A 21758-nucleotide genomic window follows, 5' to 3' on the forward strand; every position below is an offset into this window, starting at 1 on the left:
CACACACACACACACACACACACACACACACACACACACACACACACACACACACACACACGGGCTATATGCCTACCTTCTCGTAGTAGCGCAGTTCATAGTCCAGAATGATGCCATTGGGCTGCTCTGGTTGTGGCCATGACAGCGTGAAGCTATTCATGGTGGAGCTGATCTGGTGCATGATCGGAACTATGGAGGGAGCTGCGGGGCAAGAAAACAGTAAAAACAAAATAAGTGCATCTATAGAACAACTGGTAATGATTGCAGATATGTGCCACCCACCTAAGTAGGTATTTACTTCACGACCAGACATTAAAGAAGTCTCCTTTGCTAAAGCTGATTACACAGTGCAGTGAGCCAGAGCCACTAGTTTGAGAAGTTTCCTCTCACTGCCCAGCTTGCAGCCAGGAGGGAAGAGTTTGGATTAGACGTGCGGCACTTCTTGCCAGACAGTTAATTTCAACCAGGCTTCATAAATTCTTTATTTTTGATTTAAAAGTTAAAGTGGTCCTATTGTAGCGATATTGATCATTTACTTTAGATTCAGGATAGGCATATGAAACCAGCTATGGGGAAAACAGTTCATTATTTCCCCAATATTCCAGTCACTTTAATGGCATCTACTTATTGTTAGTGTCATATCCACATACATAGAAGTTACGGTATATATATTTTAAAAAGTGGTGTACATTTGCAATACATACCATCCTATGGAGGCTCTCAAACCACATTATCTATCAGCACCCTGCTTACAATCCCAGTTTAAATGGTGCAACTGCCACTTTCATCGGTGCCCAGGTAGCCAGCTGAGTCAAGGCTGATTAGAGTCGCAGTCAGCCATATTCTGGCGCTGCAGGACCAAATACAAGTCAGCTTATGCCAAGATACGGCTGCCAGATTTGGCTAAGATTTGAGGGTGTGGACTTGAGTCTGGCATGGGTTCGGCAACCATGTCGTGTTGCATGAAGTATGTGTGTGTGTGTGTGGCGCTGAGTAATTTTTGGCTACCTGGGCAGAATACGGGATCACTAAGTGTGGCATCCATGGAGTGTATTGTGTGCAGTTGGCACACAGTTTCAAAGGTTTTTTTTCTTTTTATTTTCAGGACTGCCCGTTCACAAAACCATCGCACCTAATCTCTGTTGGAAAAAAAAGTTGGAAGCTTCCTCTTGCTCAAGGGTGGAACTAGGCTGAAAGGTTTTAATTTATAAGAAAAGTCTACATAAAAATATTTAATTATGACAATAATGAAATTCAAGACCTTGTCATTGTTGTTATCAAATTTGGTTATAGCAGGATAGAAACAGTTGTTATCACTAAGTCTTTCATAATGTACCGTTGATGCATGATTTAACATATTTTGAGCAGTCATAGCTTAAAATGCTACCGACTTCACAATAAAATGCACTGTGAGATATAAATGTATTACTCGGAATAGCATAGACTTCATTCTATTACATAACTGTCATGCAGGAGATATTTAGGTAAACACTAGTCGAGAAGTATGTTAAAATAAAATGTGCTTAACTATAAGTAACTTGACTGGAAAATCTAAATGTGTTAGAAATATGTGGTTTTACAGCAAGACTGCAAACAGGGAAGTCTTTTAAAAAATGTGTTTCACCTGATTCATTGTGACATCCCGCTTGGTACACTCCACTACTGATGTCAGTGTCAATGGTGTCATAGTGAGGAAATAGTATGCTTGGAAAAAACTGAAACTTTCCAAGCACGAGCAGACTTTGATCGTGGATCTGTCGTAAAATAAGGATCTCAAGTTTCTATATACCCTAACATGTAGGCCTTCCAATCCGAATACACATGCGATACATCGGATGAGACTCTTTGGAATCATATTGGTGTAGTATTGTGATTGTTTTGGCCCAACTGCACAGTCTGTCCCATCTTTCAACCCCAGTGCACCTGACTGCACACACATGGGCTGTCAATTAACCCAGATACTCTACAGTTCCATGCTCACTCCATCATTTGTGTCCTCTCTCCATCACCCCTGCCTCTCCTCACTCTTCACATGCCACTGAGTGATTGTGTTATTGGTGGGAAAGAAGACATAATGCGCTATAAATCTCTGCACGCATGTGTGTGTGCACATGTTTGTGTTTGGTTTCACATCTTGAAATTACAGTTAGACGAAGGTGGCGGTCTTAGTATCACCACACCCTGTTTAAACACTGCATGTTGTTACTCAGGTTTAATCAAACCTGGATGTGAACCAGTGCATTATATGATCAGATGTTTTTCTTATTTTTTATCTACAGGTCTGTAATAAAATTAATTAAAATGAACTGAAATGCACCTATTTTTTTTTTTTTAGCATAGGTGTCAACATCCATCTGTGTTTTTCTCCATCATACCATGGCAGATTAACTCGCTGTCGTCGTTCAACAAATCCACAGCTATCTTGTCTTTTCTGACTTTCTGACTCAAATTATTCTAAAACGCCAGATTTTTTTCCCGTGTGAGGGAAACGTATATTCCCTTGTACTGGTATTCAGCACTTTTCCACACCTATTTGTTGTGTTATTATATGTGTAATCCAGGGAACGCTGACAAGCTCCTAAATGTCACAGACAGCGCTGGACTGGCAGTTCAGGCCTTGTCTGTCTCAACCTGTCAACTCACACTCAACAGCAGAAAATCTACACAGTTCAAATCCTCACACACTTAGTGGGGATCACTGGGATCCCTTACAATCAAGAGGTACTGGAGCTATCGTAATCCTTTCACTGATCGTGCTAAGATGATCAGATTCGAAGAATGAATGTTGGGGTTTCCTGGCGGATAAGAGCGGTTTGGGTTATTGCGCTCTCTCTTTTTTTGGGGGGACTATTTTTGTCTGTACACTTCTAACCAGTTTGAAGCGACACAGAGTCATTAGAACCAAAATCTGATTTGCTCATGGTGCCAGCTGTGTTTGAGTATTAAACTAGTCATAACTTTAAATCAGATTTGTTTGTCATTCAGGCATGAGATATTTAATGATATTCAGAATTTGATATGCAAGTAGATCCTTAGAATGTACATATCAATCTATGATCCAGATGAGATAATTACACAAAACAAATCGTTATTTATAAATAAAAATACAAATTGATTAGCTCCGATGTACAAATGATCCACTTTGATGGCATATGTGAATATGCACATACTCTACTGTATAATCACAAACTCCTCCAAGTTGCTGGGATGAAATCTGAAGTTAAAGGATGAAACCGACCCAAATTTCCACAATTTGTGAACACACAAATGTATGTCTGATTAAAAAATTGATTCCATGGGTGCTCATAGGAAGTTCAAAGCTTTGCTGCTTGTATACAGGGCTAGGTAAAGAATCTCCACCCCTATGTTTGCAGGCATAAATACAGCCCCACAAGTCCCACATTTTGCCTAATAGCCTCTTGGCTCTCGGCCTGTTGAGGCCCAGCTCCCTCGCTCCGCCTGGTCTCCACTCACCAGCTTTTCTGAATAACTTCACTATTGAAAAGGCAGCGAATGGCTCCCTCTCATCACTAAATGACACTTTTAAACGAGGACATTTTATTTCTTTTCCTTCTCCCCACACCACACTCTTGCATAAGCACTCGCTGATCCCAGGGGTTCTGTAAGGAGAACAGCCCTTGACCTTGACATTACTTGTGGTTGCTCGTAAATTATGTTTTGTGGGAAAGAAGTTCTACAGTTTTGATTAGATCAGTATTCCTTTTTTTATTTGAGTGTCAGATAATTACCCTAAAATTGATATGTAAACAAATGAAGGGGCTCTGTTGATCCTGCCAGTGTGAATGGATCCCATTCTGTCCGCCTCCCTTGGCTCTCACGTCCTGCCCTCCCTCCTCTTCCCCCCTCGCTCCCTCTCTCACACACTAAACAGAGAGTGTGAGGGCGAAGCTTCACCTCGGTACACTTCAGGCTTTCTGCCTCTCAAGCTGGTTCACGCTCCACTGACCAGGGCTAGGGCTGCCTGGGCTGCATTATCAATTACCGGCCACAGGCACACACTGTTCCTGACAGACCCAAGGGAGAGGCACTCCACACAGAAATTCTTGTAGTGGAAAAAGGGAGGCTAAGGAGGAGCAAGCCCCAGCAACCAAATCCTCCTCCCCGCTCTTTTACCATGGAGACTTTTTAAGTATTTTTTTTTCAAAGTGCTAAGTGTTTAATGTCTTCATGTTTGCAAGTGTATACCCTTGGTTGAGACTCTATTTTTAGCAAATGGGTCTGGTGTTGTGCCCACTGATGGCTCTTTACTCCAGAAACAACTGAGGCCATCACAGCTTTGTAGGTTGGATTAAGGATTGGGACTTGTCTTCCTGTGCCAGAGCAAAATGCGCATCTCTCTTTTTATAATTTTTTGGGGGGCGGGGGGTTATAGTGTTGAGAATGTCTTGTTATAACCTCTTTAATCCAAAACTTTGTTTTGAATAATTGATGTCGGGATCTTTTGATCAACCTAACATGCTCCTTGTGGATGCTACCAAAGTTTCTGTGTCAACTGAAAACAACAACTATGTGATTGATTGGCAAGTTACCACTGACTTATTGAGGCAAAAATAACCTAAGCTACTTATCAACTTTATCATACATTATTCCAAAAAACAACACATCCCTGATTGAAAAAGAACTCATTGGCTTGCCCCACTGACCATGTTTGAAGGCAGGAAAGCAGCAGATAGATTTAAAGTGGGTGTGCACATGTGCGTATGTGTGTCTGTGTCCTCGGAGTCTATGTTTGAAGAGCCTGTCAGAGACAATGTGTCATGCCTGTACGAGGGTGAGGTTCAGCCCAATGAAGCACTGCTGTCCCCTCCAACTGCATCCCCCACTGTCACCCTGGGACGGTGATGCTGACAGTGATTGGTGACTGTGTCCTGCACTCCTCTCTCCTCCCTCCATCTCTCCCATCCCTTGTTCCTGTGCTCCACTTTTATCTGGCCCCACTTGCTGCCCCTGGCTTTTAATGCAGAGCTTGGCTCACCATTAATCAAAGTCAAAACCTCCTTGTGTCTGGCTAAGACACAGAGAGAGAGAGAGAGAGAGAGAGAGAGAGAGAGAGAGAGAGAGAGAGAGAGAGAGAGAGAGATAGAGAGAGAGAGAGAGAGAAAGAGAAAGAGAAAGGAGGGACAGAGAGAATATGAAAGAATGTGACGAAAGAATGAAAAGTGCCGTTAATCTATGGTGGAATACAGATGAGTTGGAGCATCATTTTACATGTCTGGCACAGTTCTGAACCTCTGGTTTCATTGTTGTGCCTCCAGTGTACAGTGACCATATTTCATATGTTATGGCAAAGGGGTCAGCATATCAAGTGTGTTGTTCCACATTTTTGAAAACATGCTCAGGTTCTTTCATAAAGTTGGTCCACACAAGGGACGGATTTAAAAAGAAAAAACCTATGCAGTGCCCTGCACTTGAATGGGCCCTGCTCCAGTTTCTGTTTGTCATACAGTATATTGGAATCTAAGCCAAAATGACCCTGATTACACCACAAGGGGCAACTGTCTCAACACTTGACAAAGCTCCTTCCAGAGCCACAGGAGACAATATGCAGCTGTTCTTACAGGCTAACAAGTGGCACACTGCCTTTTCTCAGTCACATTCCATGTTGAATTGAAGTCAAAATTGTATAGCGAATGTTGTATTGCATAGCCAATAATGGTCGTGCAAAAAGGGGGGGAAATATAAAAATATCAACCAATCAGCCAAGAAGGCAACAAAAATACATTGAATGAACAAATTAAAAAGAAAAAATATTGAAATAAGATGACATAAATAAAAGTCTCAACCTGTTTTAAAAGACAGAGAGTAAAAATTGGATTTCAGGCAAGTTTTAAAAGTGTCCAGAGTTGGTGACGTGGTGGAGGAGCAATTACTGCAAAGCTTTGCAAAGTTTAAAAAGTTCCCCGAAGCGAGCACACAAGTTTTCTCCCTCTCTTTCTCATTGTGAGAATCCTGGGATAGACCGAGCACAGGCGGTTGTCTGTTCTTCATGCCTGCGTTGCACAGCTTCATTGGACTTCCCAGCCAGAAGATAATGCTCTGTCTCAGTTGCTCTCAGTAAAATGATTGGACATTGATTTGCACTACAGTTGGTCAGCTGATGTCACCACCAAACGGTCACTCAAACACAAGGCCACGAAATGACCTTGCGTGATGCACACAGGCGCATTACAACATCTGGACACTTTCGCAGCCACATACAGGTACACAGGCTGAGTTGCTCTCTCTCTCTCTCTCTCTCTCTCTCTCTCTGTGGTGCACTTCCGCTTTTGTGCTTTAAGCTGCTGACACTATCAAACCATGGAGTCTCCTAATAGGGGTTCAGTGTCACTGATGAGGAAAGCAGCCTATAGTTATGTGTTGTGGGTCTGTCAAAGGCATAGGTTTAACTACCTGCCCCATTAGCAGGGGCTCACAGGGCCAAGCCACCCATGACTACATGGTCATGGGTCTCAAACATCATAAAGAGGAATAAGTTCAGCCCCATGGATTTCTGTCAAGGAGCCATGGTTGGAATTATTTTCAGAATCACATTAAACACGGAGGATTCTGAATGTGGAGAAACCTGAAAAGAAGAACCTGTATACTGCATGAGCATGTCACAGGCACAGACACATAGGTCGAAGCTCATGCTTACACTCACTGTCACTTAGAACACTATTCGAAGACATCATGATTGACGAAGGGGCTCAGCAGCATTCAAACCCACACGTTTGTTTCTGCCTGTAGCTACTACATCACATTCTGGTTTTCGGGACGGGAGCCAACATTTATGAAAACAGGCATCAAATGAAATAAAAATGGCACTCGGAGAGAGCCGGAAGAACCGTCCAAGATGATGAAACTGTTGGACACCCTAGCTAAGAAACATAAAGGCAAAATTGAGAGGGAAGAACCGAGGAAAGAGGCAAACCCCCAGGAAACAAATGGAAAGGCTCTGTGGGCTGTAAACTGAAAGGATATAATGAGTAGTGCCTTGGATCCCCTCCACAGACATGTTTGCCTAACATCTCGTCTGATTTTAGAATCCCACATAGCACAGATCTCTTTAATTCATCTGGTTGTTTGGATTTCAGTCCACTGCGTTGCTTCTTAGTATCTTGAATGCAACCCACTTGCCCATAGAAGGCCAGGGACAGTGATGTTTGCATTTCTGTGGGAATGGTGCTCCAAACAGAGCCGCTAAGTGGAGGAGGGTTGTTTGTAGATATACTTGGCATTCTGTGGTCTGAGGGATTGTTGGCACACAATCTAGGTCAGGAAGGCAGTGCCAGTAAGATCACAGAACTGTTGAACATCAGGCGTTAGAGGGAAATGATAGCACAAGTCTTAAAGGTTTATGGACCTATTTTTCTTCTCATGCATTTTTCACCAAACCACCCCCACACAACCACTCATTGTAGGAAGGAGTTGTAGAATGTTTACAGGATGAAAAATGCCCTCTTCTCCTGAGGCTGTAGTGGACAACAGGATGCATTACATAAGTAATCGTTTTCACCAAAACTATAGTCATTGCCCACACATTTAAAAAAACTTCACAAGGAATGTCCCTTCAATCAAAACCATCCTATTTCAGAAAGAGCCATTGGCTATTTTCAATAACTAACATAAATATGACCAAATTCAGGTCAGGCATGAATGATAGCCTATGAAGAGGCACTATGTATCATTTGTGTCTGTATCTATACTGTATGTGTGTGTGTGTGTGTGTGTGTGTGTGTGTGCGTGTGAATCTTCTGGAGAGTGCAGACCGTGGATGAACTCCTAAATCAGACTATTGATCAGTCCTTCCTCCCAGACACACGGTAGGATCGAGGGCAGTTAAACGGCCTCTGCGGTGATTCACACTAAATCCCTTCAACTCTTTCCCTGGCTACATTATTCCCTCCTCATCCAAGCTTTTCCTCCTCTCACCTTTGTCTTCTCATGGCCAATTTAGACCATAAGCTGTCACAACTACTGCTGCCCCTTTCGTTTTTTGTCACATTAAGTTGAAAAGGCAAATATCCATTGAGATAGGAACAAACTTTTTCTTTCCTTACGAAGAAAACTCTCAAAGGTGTATATTCTTATGGTACTAGAGGAGTAATAATATACCACACGTTTTTGTCATTCATTTTACCAGACAGTAAAACTTAAACTTAGGCTTTGGCATCAGTGAAACTGAAACATTTTCTTGCTTTCTGGTCCTTCAGAACTGCGCTGCTTGCGAATTGACGCTATAGGCCCTAATTTCTATGGCACATGACACAGTGACATCAACAATTGCTGCTCCATGCTGTAATTATAACGAGTGCATATATAAATGCCATTGCAATTTACTTTTATATTAGGCAGAGTTCCATGTCCATGCAAGTTACTTGCAAAAGAAGATTGGGGGAAATGGAAAAAATAAAAATTGCCAAGCAATGAATGACTTATCTCAAGCCTTTTTTTGACAGCTGTGTAACAAAACAGTTCACCTTGAAAGGCAGAGCCAAGAGGGATTCGGAGGAGAATGTGAGCACCGCGGCCTTTACCTTTACCTGGGCCAAAACCTTTTGGCTATAGTGTACGCCTCATGTAAAACTAAGAAAAATGAAATAAATTTGGTAAAATTATATGTTATGAGGAAGAAAAATACAAAATTGTGCAATGCTCAATGTTACCAGTGTAACTAATTCCAATTCAAAGCAGAATCACAATGAAAGTTTTTTTAATGGAAAAATTTCAACTTCCACTTCCTGCATATCTGCCGCTCTTGTTCACTCCCCGATGTGCATAAACATGGCCATGTGACATAAACAAAGAAATCTGTCTATTGCACTGGTGGTCTTGGCTCTGGCATGGATAGGGCATTATGTGAAATTAGGGTTGTGTATTGTTCATCTGTTAAGTCCAAACAGTGGCAGCCTGTTCTTTTGTCTCACAGTTGAGGGGTTTGAATTATCATTCTTCTGCTGAAACAATCAGATAAGTTTGAGCAGGGTTTTCGATTGTGCTGTGCCTTTAATGGATCAGTCATTATAAAAATGATGTACTTATATTTATATTTGCTTTTTTGGTTTAATAGTAAGATGGAGGGAATGTTTGCATATATATGCGGGCATCAGCACCACGGATACCATCTGGAAGAGAGTTATTTTCTCTGGATTTGGTTTATTATAGTTGCATACTCCCAACCTCCTACAATTACCGTCACATCTATCAACCCTTCACTTTAAGTGCGAGGAACGAAAAAACATAAATAGACAAAAAACACCTTGCTGTCAAAGGAGAATGGCCAGGCTGGTTCCGGCTGGCAGAAAAGCCATAGCCACTCTTTACAGCTGTGATAAGCAGAGAAGCGTCTCAGAGCACACAACACATCAAACATTGAAGTCTTACTGAACCAACCAAAATAACGCCCTACATTTTAAAGAGTGTCTCTACTTTTATATTTTGTAGTGCATTATTAACAATAATCCCTTCTCGATACGTCTGCCTCTTCAGTGGCTCGCCAACTGAAACCCCCTGTCGAAACTGGGAACTGTGCAATTATCTGGCTACAAAGGGCCACATAGGGTTGGACATAGGCCTGGCAGATTACTGGCAGACACCTCATTACCGCAGCAGACTTCAACAATAGGCCTGAGCATTGCTTCTTCTACATCTATCTGTCAACTGTGCTATTAACCTGTCAAATGGGGATAGTCGGCACCATTAGGCCACCCTGATAATCAGACCTATTTACTCCCTCATTTTCTTCTTCTTCGCTGTCAAAGTCACGCACTCTGGTCAAAAACAGGCACCTGCTTTCTCTTTCCCTGTCCCGTCTCCCCTCCCATCTCTCCCTTGGCCCATTCTCACACAAAGACAAGTTCAGATGGTCATCACATTCTAGAGTCGTGGTAATCAAATATGGCATGCCATCCACCAACTGGACCAAATGTCATTTTAAAATGTACCCGCTATACAAAAGAGATCTGTATGAACCAATTTCCTTTCCGACGATCTTGGAGAAGAAATGTGAAGTTAGTCGGTTCTGTGGAAATGCACATCAGTAATTCTCAAATCCTTTGACATCAAATACTGCATCGTTGGATCAGATGTAAACAAGGTCGCACTGTATGTCACACAAGACATGATACAGTAAAATCATAGTGCATGGCCAAACAAAAGTTTGCAGGGACCTAAGCTGACAAACCGGTATCTCCTTCCTTAGGGGAACCCTGCCAGCATGAACTAAAGCAACACTCGCTTGTCTTTCACCAGTGTAACTCCACTTCAAGCCTGTTATTAGGTCCCAAATGCTCACAATGCCATTTTCACGGCCCGCCTCATCCACAGTAACACAGAGAAACGAAGAGAGCCTCATTTAAATTTTTCACTCGGTCAATGCTTGTCCCTTGATAGGTCGTTCTGTGTACAAGTCAAAGACCTACAGGAGCATGAAAAACACAGTGGCAAAGAGGACCGGCAAAGACAATATCCTCGACCTGTCATTTCCATTGGCTGGGCTCAAATCCCATCACAGGCTCACTTAGAGGATGAGCACACACACACATACAAACCAAGAGACAGACGGGGGGAGAGAGAGAGAGAGAGAGAGAGAGAGAGAGAGAGAGAGAGAGAGAGAGAGAGAGAGAGAGAGAGAGAGAGAGAGAGAGAGAGAATAACAGGATGAAGGTCATGTTCATTGACTGGGCTCAGATCCATCACAGGCAAAAAAGCAGAGGACACACACACAAACACACACTGGCAGAGAAAGACAAGGAGACGGAAGAGAGGAAGAGAGAGTAGGAGCGAAAAATATTTCAACTTGTCCTGAAAACAGCAGCTGTTCGTGTGTCTATCTTGGGTTGGGTCTCCTCCATTCTGACATTAAACTAATGAACAGTGAAAAGTGTTGAACTTGGATGGCTGCTTTTACGACACTAGCGCTAGAACCTGTGGATCAGCATGTCTGTGTCTGTCCTCAGCAATGCTCAGAGCAGGGACAGAATAAATACAATTAAAGTAGCACTGTGGAACTTTTTGCTGAGCCACACCAGCCTCATCGGCCACAAGTAGTAATTAATGCAGTTGGGCACCGAGTCTAAGCGGTTAAGTGGTTTTCATGTACAGAAAACAAAGCCAATCAATTGCCTTAACCGGAGCTCCAACTGTGTCGTCCCAATCGCTGAATTAAAAAAAAAACAGCTGAACAGCGTTTATTCCTCATGAACCCCGGCTTTTTTTTAAAACAGAAGCTCCCTCGCTGTAACAAACGCGCCTCTGTTTGGAATTCCTGATATTTTATTACGTTTCCTTGCTGAATATCAGAGATGAACACTGGTATTTAATGTCTTCCAAAATCTTTTTCAGCTGATCTGCATTCCTGTTGAACATGCTGGGCCTGATTCCAGCACATTGAGCCACTGATGATCACTCGGTTAGGCACCTATCACGGGAGATTGCGCGCTCTCGCCTCCCGAACTGCTGCACCCCGATAATTATCAAAACATGTTTGATATTTAGGATTTAGAAGTGGGATGATAACGTCAAAACTTTCCTAGTGGAACCAAAGAGAGATACAATTTGCCAGCAACACCATCAGCTACTCACCATTATAGACCTTTCGAAAATGGCGACCACAAAACAGGGCTACTGTACGAGTGCCCTACTGCTACCAATAGAGCAGGTTGTCGCACTACGCCGGCCTCCATCGTGTTTGATTTGTTTGCAACCTTCTTCCTCACGAGATCACGTCAGAGAGGCGAGCTGAGGTGGTGCCCGGAGCGACAATCCTAACAACATCCTATAGTGTGTATGTGCCATTATCTGTGTTTTGAGATTAAACGAATACCTGCAAAGATTATCCTCCAGTGGGTGATTTTTTTGTTTGTTTGTTTGCTTGTCTCCAGTGAGAAGGAGTGTGTGAGTTTAAGTGGAATCTTTTAATACTCAGTTTGAAGCCCATCTGTTTAGCCAGGTATTTAGGTGATATGTAGTGTTTTCTGTTTCAATTTCTATTATCAGATCTATCTATCTGCTCTCCTTTTATCTGGGTCTTTTACCTTTGTTTATGCACTTACATATTTCATCTGGTGTTTTTATCTTTGCTTTATTTATTTTCTTTCCAACTATTAGATTGTATCTCTTTAATTGGTAAGCACTTTGTGACTAGCATCTGTGAAAGCTGCTCATATAAATAAACTTTGCTTAGTTGCGTCCTTTAAAGATGTGTTTTAAATGGGATGTAGCCTTCCATGAAGAGAGGAGTAGTGACTTGCCAATGCGACATAGCTCTCAAAACAAAGTGTCATTAAACAGAGACCACATTAAACAACAAAGACGCGTCTGTGAACCCTGAAAAACAGGTTTTATAAACGACTCTTGTTGTCTGTGGAGGGACGATTACCTTTCTCAATCTTGGAAGAAAAAGACTTTCTGCAATCCCCACAGAGACATACAAACTGGGGATATTTCTATAGTCAGATTTCATGTGTAAATATACTACAAAGAGAAGAGAGGGATGGAACAGCTTGTCCTGCGACAAAATGCAACATTCTGTTTGCGGGAGCAGGGTTTGAACTCATCCATCGTGTTTTCAAAAGGGAAAACCATCACTTTGATTTCAACAAAGGAGGACTCGCAGGAGAGCTTGTACGTATGTTTTTACATTTCACCAAACCAGCTGGCCTTGCACTTAAAATCATTCACAGGTGAAATGTTAGTGGCCTTGTAATCTTCTATGCCACAAAGTGAGACACTCACATGATAGTCTCTGTAGTTAAAATAAAAGTCAATTAAACATTAGTAGTAGGATTTGTCATTTTTGAGTCTTAAGATAAAATGAAGCCCCAGTGAAACTAGATTGCTTACAGAGGAAAGGTGTATGGTATGTTACACAATGATGATGACGACAGTCATATTGGAAATGGATCACTATAGACGTCACCCTCATCATCGCATCATTATCATCATCACACCGCGCCGTATATCCGCCACTTACCGGCCTGATTGGTGGTGATGTCTATGGAGACGTGCTGGGCGGGATACGGGCTCTTATTACTGACTCCATTGACGGCCTGTATCTCAAAGCTGTAGAGAGTGTGAGCCCACAGGTTGCTTATGAACACGCTGGTGTCAGTCAGACCCAGCTGCCGCGGGACAAAATCCACGTTGTCGTCGCAGTGGGAGCAGGAGCGCCGGTCGGCGCGACACTTCTTGCACACTATGTTGTAGACGACATCGTCGCGGCCACCCGTCTCCCTGGGGGAATGCCACTCCAGGATCACAGAGGTCTCATTCACAATGGAGATCACGTTCCTCGGGCTCGACGGGACACCTGTAAATGTACAGAGAGTCGTGGTCTTTAAATACCGTTGTGCTTCAAAAAAAAAAGAAAAAAGGAATTAAGTCAATTGACGAACTAATAAATAATAAAAAAGAGCAACTTTTACTTATTTCTCACCGTCTCAGGCAAAATCGTAATGCTAATTTATGCCATTCATCCCCACAGAGATCATACAGCGAAACGTCTTTGTCTATCAAACATTAGTTATTTAGCAAAATGCAGTGTTGCTTTGAGTATTCTTATCTAAGTGGCTCTGGAGATTCACGCTCCCATTCACTCCCTCATAGCTCGCAGATGGAGCGGAAACACAAAGGCAATATTCAGGACCAAATCAAGAAATGGCAAAACTATTGTTTTGCTTCAGTGGTGCCTAAACATAAGGAGGCAGAGAAGTGGCATGTTCAGCATCCCGCAACGGGAGCACAATTTTTCGTAGAGTTAAAATCCCCTCAAGTGACAGTGTCGAAATTTGCTCAGATGAGACTCTCTGTCCCTCCACAGCTCTTTCTTCTCATATACCAGACACTGCAGATAAAGCAGAAACTCGCTAATGCCCTTAGTCAGTTCTGCTTTGGTTGAGTGAGGCTGCCCTGCAGAGCTGATCCGGCACCAATTTATGCTCCATAAAGCCTGACCTTTATCATTAAAAGAGAATTTACACCGACGCATTTCTAGATCCATGACTACTGTGAAACTACAAATTCATCCAACTCTACAGACCCTCTGAGGAATTACTCAGCTCTCTTAGATACTGCACTTCCTCTCCTCTTCCCCTTTCTTTTGAACTGTGACAACAAGAGCAATGCATATACATTTTCAAGCATATTATGATGCAGCACTTGAGTTCCCCCATTTCTATCTGGCATGGGCCAGATAGTTATTCCACTCGACACCGACACAATTAATCATTGTTGCCGTAACGCCATGTGGGATAGCCCTGGGGAGCTGGGACAAAGTGGCAGAACACACAAGGGTGAGGGAACGGCACTGTTACTGCTGCGACCTCAGCTCAGCACCTCAACAGCAGAGAGGTCAGTGACAGGAAGGGCGTGACCTCCATAGTGTGATTATTATGGTCTGGCTGTGAGGGAAGCTCGTGCTCCAAATACATGGTCAACTGCTACAAAATGAACTCATCCAATAATTTACATTAATAAAACTTAGCAGATGAAGGGGTGCATAATTTGGTCAAGCAAAAACTTGCGTGTGTTGGTAGGAAACAGGCCTCGTGAGGCAATTGGCAGCACTTTTATCTTTTCCCTCGGGGAATGCACAACAGGCACCTCATATGTTACTCACACCACTTGTATCCTCTGCATCATTAATCACGTGCACGCACCTGTCCCCACACTGGCATCGCTATGAAAAGCAATGCACATCTGCTCATGTGGAAAAGCATGTGACACAAACATACGCCTTAATTATCTATTTCCGTGTATCTGTGTCTGCACTGTCTCTATCAATGTATTCATACAACTGTGGGTTAAAAAAAAAGAAGAAAAAAAAAGATCCTGGTTGAGGTGTGAACGCAGTGTCACACTCCTTCCGCCCAATTACAACCAGGCTACACGTATGCATGGACAGCACGAGAAATCAAATGTGACTGCCACTTAAGCAGTGATTTGCAGACCATTACCGTAGCCTTTGGCTGTTATAATTTGCCATAGAATTTAATTTGTTGAGAACGTTACTTACAGGCTCCCCGCTTGCGGTCGTTTAGCAATGCCAATCAGATTCGCTTGTGCTTACATACAGTACACTTCCTTTCACTTAGGTTAAAAGGGTAAGACAAGCAGCCCCTGGGTCCTCTTTGACATGTATGACGACATCAGGGGGCTCTATTTCAGTGATGCAATAGATTGTCTGTTGTTTATTTGATTCATTAAAATACAGTACACAAATGTGTCACACAATAGTGTAACCAGTGTAATCAGGATATTACAATAACCACACATTCCTTATTGCAAGGTTGAGACGCTGGCCCAAAAAGATTTCTCACTATGGTAACGTAGGCTTTTTTTGTACAATGCGGAAAATGGGCAGATTTAATTTGATTGTACATTTGTACAAAGACAATGGGGGGGGGGGTTCATCTAAGAGAATGGCGACAGACTGGACTGCTGTCATTCCTTATAATCAGACTGTGCCAATATTTTTGGGAAAAGCCTCCAGCTGATGAGAAACTCTGCAGCATGAGGAGCAGAAACTAGACAGAAACTATAGAACAAGATATCACACTGTATTGCTGCCTTATCAGCTTCTCTGCATTGGCTCTGTGTTAATTCCAGTGCGGAATTTAAAATCCCTTTTCCTTACCTACATAGCCCTAAATGGCCAAGCTTCTCAAAGTAGGAAATCGATAATGGTATGCACAAATACACAGGAGGAAAACATGCAGCCAGATGATTTGTCTCTGTAGGTAGAACTTTAGGAAATAGTTAAGGCCCATGTCGTCTTGTTTTCCAAGTGTAATATTGCACATTTAAGACAATGAACCACAATTTAAATATATTACATACAATATAAACAGCGTTTGCACTGTAGAACAAACAGTTTTAAACCATTATTTCATTGGCTTCCTTTAGTTTGTCTTACTCACATGATAAATACGGTTGCACTCAACAAGACTCACTTGTGTTTTCGTGCAATAACTAAGCCCCCGGAGCCAAATCTGTGATTCAAGGAAAAGTTTGTGTAAACTGTTTGAACGGTCGCATAAACTGCCAATATCACATAGAAGAGCATCCGCTCTGCTCTAGCAAAGGAAAACGTTTACATATTTGTATGGGCAAATATATATTTGTGTAGTGGATGGAGTTTAGAAATAAGGGGATCCCTTCTTAATGACAAAATATTGTAACTTTAAATGTAAATACTGTAAGCATATGTACCTAAGATAAACTGCAGCTAGCTATTTGTGTATGTGTATGTGCTACCCTGTATCTTTAACACATGTGGACAATAAAAATGTCTTTCTTCTAAAAACATACAAAAATTCAGCATTACTATCATGTACATCATCTCCAGAACTATGATTAATTGGACCACTCACTATGTCTTTCACGCTTAAGTCCGAAAGTCTCAAAACTCTTTCCGATTCACTGGAATAGTGAAAAGGAGTGTTCAGACTCGCACGGTGACATACTCAAAGGGACTGTTTATTGCCACTGCTGCCTATTGGCTACTGCTACAGGTGGACCAGCTGCACTGGTACTGTACTGCTCCCTGGGTTGCTAATAATAAGAGCCCCAGTGCCCGAAAATAAACACTTCTGCACATTGTTTACTCATTCCCCCCTTTGAACGGGTGGAGGCCGACACTTCTCTTCCACCAAAATGTTTGTTTTTATGATGTGAAATGGGCCTTGAGGGACCAGCAGAAGGTCCCTGTGTGGAGATGCTGATCACAGCCAGGCGGGCTGGTAGAAGGGAAAGAGAGAGCAGGGTTGTGTGGGTTGGTGAGACTTGAAATAAAACATGTTATAGGAACTAATACTGTCTAGCTCGGAGACTGAGGGCGTCCGATTGATTAGGTGTGTATGTGTGTGTGTAGTGAAGCTTGTGAGATGACTTGTTTGAGAAGAAGCGGCAGCTCTTCTTTAACGGACTTAAGAATAAAATCCAAATGACTCTCTACAATACTACAATACCTTAACATGACTGTGCATTTATAAAGCTTTAGATGAGTCATTTTTTTAACAGGTCCACGAATGCACACACTGCTACCGAACATTATGTCCTCCGAGCCAGTACAGGGATTAGAGTAGGCCAGATAAATACCTGAACTTAGCTCCATTTAATACTGCGATACTTAGAGAGGAAACTGACTGCGGAGCTCTTGGAAGCACTGTCAACTGACTCCAGAACTGACAGCACAGTTGAAGTGGCGAATAAAAAGGGAGAAAGAAAAGAACAGGAAATGGATGCACTTTGATGGCTCACTCCTTTTTCTCTTTGAAACCAGAACAAGGGGAAAGGAGACGCAGTGCAAAGGCAAGCAAAAAAGAGAAGAGGAAAAGAAAAATCCCTTAATGGGATGATGAGGTGAAGGGAACAAAATAGACAACCCTGTCTTTTCAGTCAGGAATTTTGATGGGCTTCCGTTTGTGTAATGAAGGCTCAAGGAGGCTTTCAGGGCACCAGCCACAGATATTGAGAGTGTGAGCCACAAGATACAGAGGCCAGTGTGGTACAAAAGAGGAATGTCAAAACCATCCTTTTACTCTCTCATCCCCTATATTTATATTGATTCAGTTAAATTCCAAAGATTTTCCTCGTGAACTGCTTGGTGGCCTGGCAGAGGCAATGTGCCTTTGTCTGCAGTCCTGCGTTCTTTTTAAGACTAAACTCTCACATGTACAGATTCAAATCTTAATTTGACACATCCCTCCCATTGTCTAGATGGGATTATTATTTTTTTTTTTTACAAATATCTTTGTCATTAGTCCTTCTTTCCCATCATTCCCTTCCTTTCTCCACTGTTCCTCACACCGGGAAGCTCCATCACTGCATCCCTTCTCCCCTACTGAGCAATCAGCGCTGGTTTCACTGGCTGACTCCCCTCAGTATCCACTCAACTCGTCATTCGCCTCCTCTGATTCAAACCCACTGACCCAGCATGTTGGAGCTGGCTGACCCCCACCCCCAGCCACACCGTTCTCACATGTGCACATTAATTCGGGGATTTGGAGGTATGTCAGACTGGGGTCTGGAGCCGGGAGAAGGGACCATGAGGGGATGCAGTGCAACGCAGACCACCGTCCCAAAGCCCACTGTGCTGGGTCTCCGAGCTGGGGGGAACTGGACTTCACGCTGTGAGACAGAACACTTGGTGTGCCTCCCCCAAGCATGAGCTGGAATCAGCACAAGACAGAGGATTGGGATAAAGGCGGTGCGGGAGGTGGAAGGGTGCTTTGAAGCGCATCCTTGGCATATCCCTGAGGGAAAGGGGGGGGGGGCTATAGCGTGAAGCCCCCTGCTGACACAGGCGGGCGCTGGACAATCCATCAGCAAGCTAATCAGACTGATCTGGAGCACACAGAGACCCGGCGCCTCTGACGCTGTCGCGAGGAGCCAAAGCTGCAGCCTCTGCAGCTACAGATTGGCCTGATTTAAGCTACTCGAGCAGTGCTCTTATCGGGACCTGCAGTTTTTAAGAGATTCTTACAAGGATGATCTCACTGCCCCCCGCCTGCTGAGATCTAGGGCATACTGCGCATCAAGCTCAGTATGCCACTGTACAGTTCAACCCTCAGAGCAGGCTTTGAATTAATCGTGCACAAAAATTTAGGACAGACCGAAGTTGTTTTTTTAATGAATATTTCATTTTGCAGTGCACTGCATAATCGTGATTGTAAAAGTGAAAATTCTCTTTCTTTTACTTTATGTAATTTAGCACCTAGGAAATATTATAATTTAAAAACGGCATACCCTTAATGTCAAAATTATGATGCAGAGGATTGAAGTTGTACAGAGCATGAGGGAAAAACTGATTATGACGCAGATAGGGGGAAAATGAACAGAACAGAGGAGATAAGACTAGAGAGGAAGTGGCACACACTAATTGAAGACAGAGGAAATGTTACACAGGAAACTGTGTAACATTTGGAAACTGAACAAAGACCACAGGGATCTGTTAAAGATGCTCCACTGGGGAGATGTTGTGCAGATTGCTAGGGGAAAATATAAGGCCTCAAGTTTGGGGCAGATGATAAACTTGACGGAGCGTTCACCGATTCACCAGAGAGCTGTGTAGTGTGCCACGGGAGGGTGGACAAAACTCAAGGTTATGGTGGGGTGTCATCCGTTGAGAATACCCAAAGCCTGAAGGGTGCGTATGGTTACACTTGGGAAGCGCTGAAACAGCCACGCACTGAGGATCCTCTATAGCTTTAAGGCAAGTCATTCGGAGTTATTAAAAAGATACGTGGCAAAAAAAAGGGCATTCTATTAATGCTTTAGACGTGAAGGCTGCACTGTGCAGCTGCAATCAAATTCAGAAAGGCCCTCGATCCTGATCAATTCCTTGAGCCACTTAGTCAGGTGTATGTGAATAAATTAGGCCAACATTTATACATAACCACACCCATAATGCTTCGAGGTCTGGGGTTGTGGGGAGAACAAACCATTAAGACACTCCCCGGGGACAGTGAGGGAAGATAAAAAAACAAACGGTCTAACGGTGCCTCTCTTTCTGTGAGGGTGTCAGCGGGGATGACAGAAAGGCTTAGCATATTGCTTTTACATCATATTAAGATAACTACGATGCTGTGAGAGGCCTTATTGGATCTCCAGTGGATAACGGCAGGGCAATGTTGAAGCTTCGCAGCATCTGCCTAAGTAATTAGGACTTTGGGGGATGAGAGCAGACATAAAGAAAGAACAACAGCAAGGACGAGAGACAGAGGGAGAGGGCGATAACTGAGGGGAAACAGACAGGATGCGCGGTGATGGAGACGTCAATGATGGAAAACCTGATATGTAATGATCACGACTAGACTGAGATGGCAGCGAGATGCTACTGCATTCAAATGACAGCAAGAAAATATTTCTAAAGTGTATATTCCACACTGTAAAGACTCGCTATGGAACTATAGTGGTTTATATGCATGGCCAATACATTCAATATTGATGTCAGATACATATTTCAACCAACATGGATAATGTCCACACAGATATGTCTATTACAGGTGTTTATCCTACACGTATAGAAGTATGTCTGTATGTAAAATATACTGACTTGTGCAGGGTTCATCCGGCTGATCAGCGTCCCCGCGGTAATAGCCGTTGCGGCACACACAGATGGTAGCAGCCTCAGCTGCGGAGCGGCTGTTAGGAGGACACTGCAGACACAGACCAGGCCCCTGGGCTGACTTGAAGGTACCCGGCGGGCATGCTGTAAAAACAGAAAAACAATGTCAGAAAATGAATGGAGGGAAAAGAAGAAAAAAAATCATGAGCCAGGAAGAGAAGTATACAGAGGCAGACGATAGTTTTTGTTAGAATTTTTCTCCTCTAGTTGCAATTCTTTAATAAACATACAACATGTCTGTTTAATCACATTGATGCAGAACATCTTTATACATTTATTTTCACTATCAATTCAGTTTTTTTTAAATTGTTTTATTAGGTATATAACCTGCTGACCATGTTGCTTCTCCCAGATGCACAGAACATGCCCGGCACTGGTCAGCAGGCAGCCAGCTGTAGCATTTTCACGGTGTTTAGGCACAAATGTCACCAGGAGTAGTGAGGCAACAGGAAACAATTTAAGGCAACACATCATTCTGTCACTGCCAGCACTTTGTGGAGATTGCTCTAATGTGTCGGAGTTCTAAATTCCAAAGGCCGTGGCGGAGGACAAAGATTATTGTGGCCGATATCACTGAGCCCATACGTCCAGGCAATAACCCAATCCATTTACCCTCGTGACCACCAAAAGAATACGAAGCAAAATGTTGGTTTCTTTGCACATGTGGGGAAGGATTTACCGACTGTAATAACTATGATAAACGCCTGCTAAAATATTTGAACAGGCTCAATGATAGGGGAGGGAACTGTGGTGTTGCTGCGCCACAGAGGAGGGAGGGGTTATAAATTTCATGGGACAAGCATCTTACAGTTACTCCAGCTGTGCCTGTTTGCCTGACTGAAAGACTGTAAAGGCCTGACTGTGGATGAACCATGGGGATTTTTGGCTATATACTCGTGCTTGTGTAAAAACACAAGTTATATTCCTTGTCTCAAGACTAGCATAAATTTCTAGGGGGGTATGTGCAGCCTAAGTATACTGTACATCAATCAAAGATTTCAAAGAAGGTCTGCACAGAAGACCTCATCAGCAGAGCAAAATGATGCGCCCGTGGTTAAATGTTTCAGATAGCAAAAGCAACACAGATCAGTTAAATCAGAATAAATTTTGCTTACCACAAAATGGTTGTATTGTATCTGACTACGAGCCCTGTACTCCAATATTTATGGAGAGCTTGGTAAATGGAGGGCTATTAAAAGCAATAGTGACCAAGGAGTCCCATTCTTCCTCACCGCCGGGTCAAACAGTGGAGAATATGGCACACTGGCTATTTGAGAGAAAACCTCCAGACCTTTGTAGCAATTTTAAAATGTATGCTCCATTAAAGAATGCAGGGTTTTGAAGCCGCGGCCTATTTTACTGAGCTGTAAACAGGGTAGGATCCTGTTTTTATTACTACTCCATTCATTGCATTCAGATGGGCAGTTTGTGAGGGACAGATAGATCAAGGAAAGTAAAGGAAGAAAGCAGGTAAGGGAGAAAGAGGAGGCATCACACACACACACACACACACACGACTCAAGCTGCTGCCCCCAACGGCGGCTGCTCTCCCTTCTCCTTCCATGTGGCCGACAGACACACCAGAGGCTAACTGACTGACCATGTGTCTAGTCACACTACACTGTTCACA

The 21758-nt window shown here is 43.0% G+C and overlaps 1 protein-coding gene across 8 annotated transcripts in view; it reads right to left on the reverse strand.

The window, feature by feature from the left end:
- LOC118311152 (ephrin type-B receptor 1-B) overlaps positions 1-21758 on the reverse strand; it is a 157971-nt gene that overhangs the window by 42455 nt on the left and 93758 nt on the right. For all 8 annotated transcript variants that reach the window (XM_035634732.2, XM_035634731.2, XM_035634726.2 and 5 more), the window contains 3 exons: positions 20057-20212; positions 12974-13309; positions 77-201 (listed from right to left, as the gene is read on the reverse strand). In XM_035634732.2, the coding sequence (XP_035490625.1) occupies positions 77-201; positions 12974-13309; positions 20057-20212 (617 nt within the window). The remainder of the gene's footprint in view (positions 1-76; positions 202-12973; positions 13310-20056; positions 20213-21758) is intronic.

This window comes from Scophthalmus maximus, chromosome 5 (assembly GCF_022379125.1).
Source record: "Scophthalmus maximus strain ysfricsl-2021 chromosome 5, ASM2237912v1, whole genome shotgun sequence".
Classification (NCBI taxonomy): domain Eukaryota; kingdom Metazoa; phylum Chordata; class Actinopteri; order Pleuronectiformes; family Scophthalmidae; genus Scophthalmus; species Scophthalmus maximus.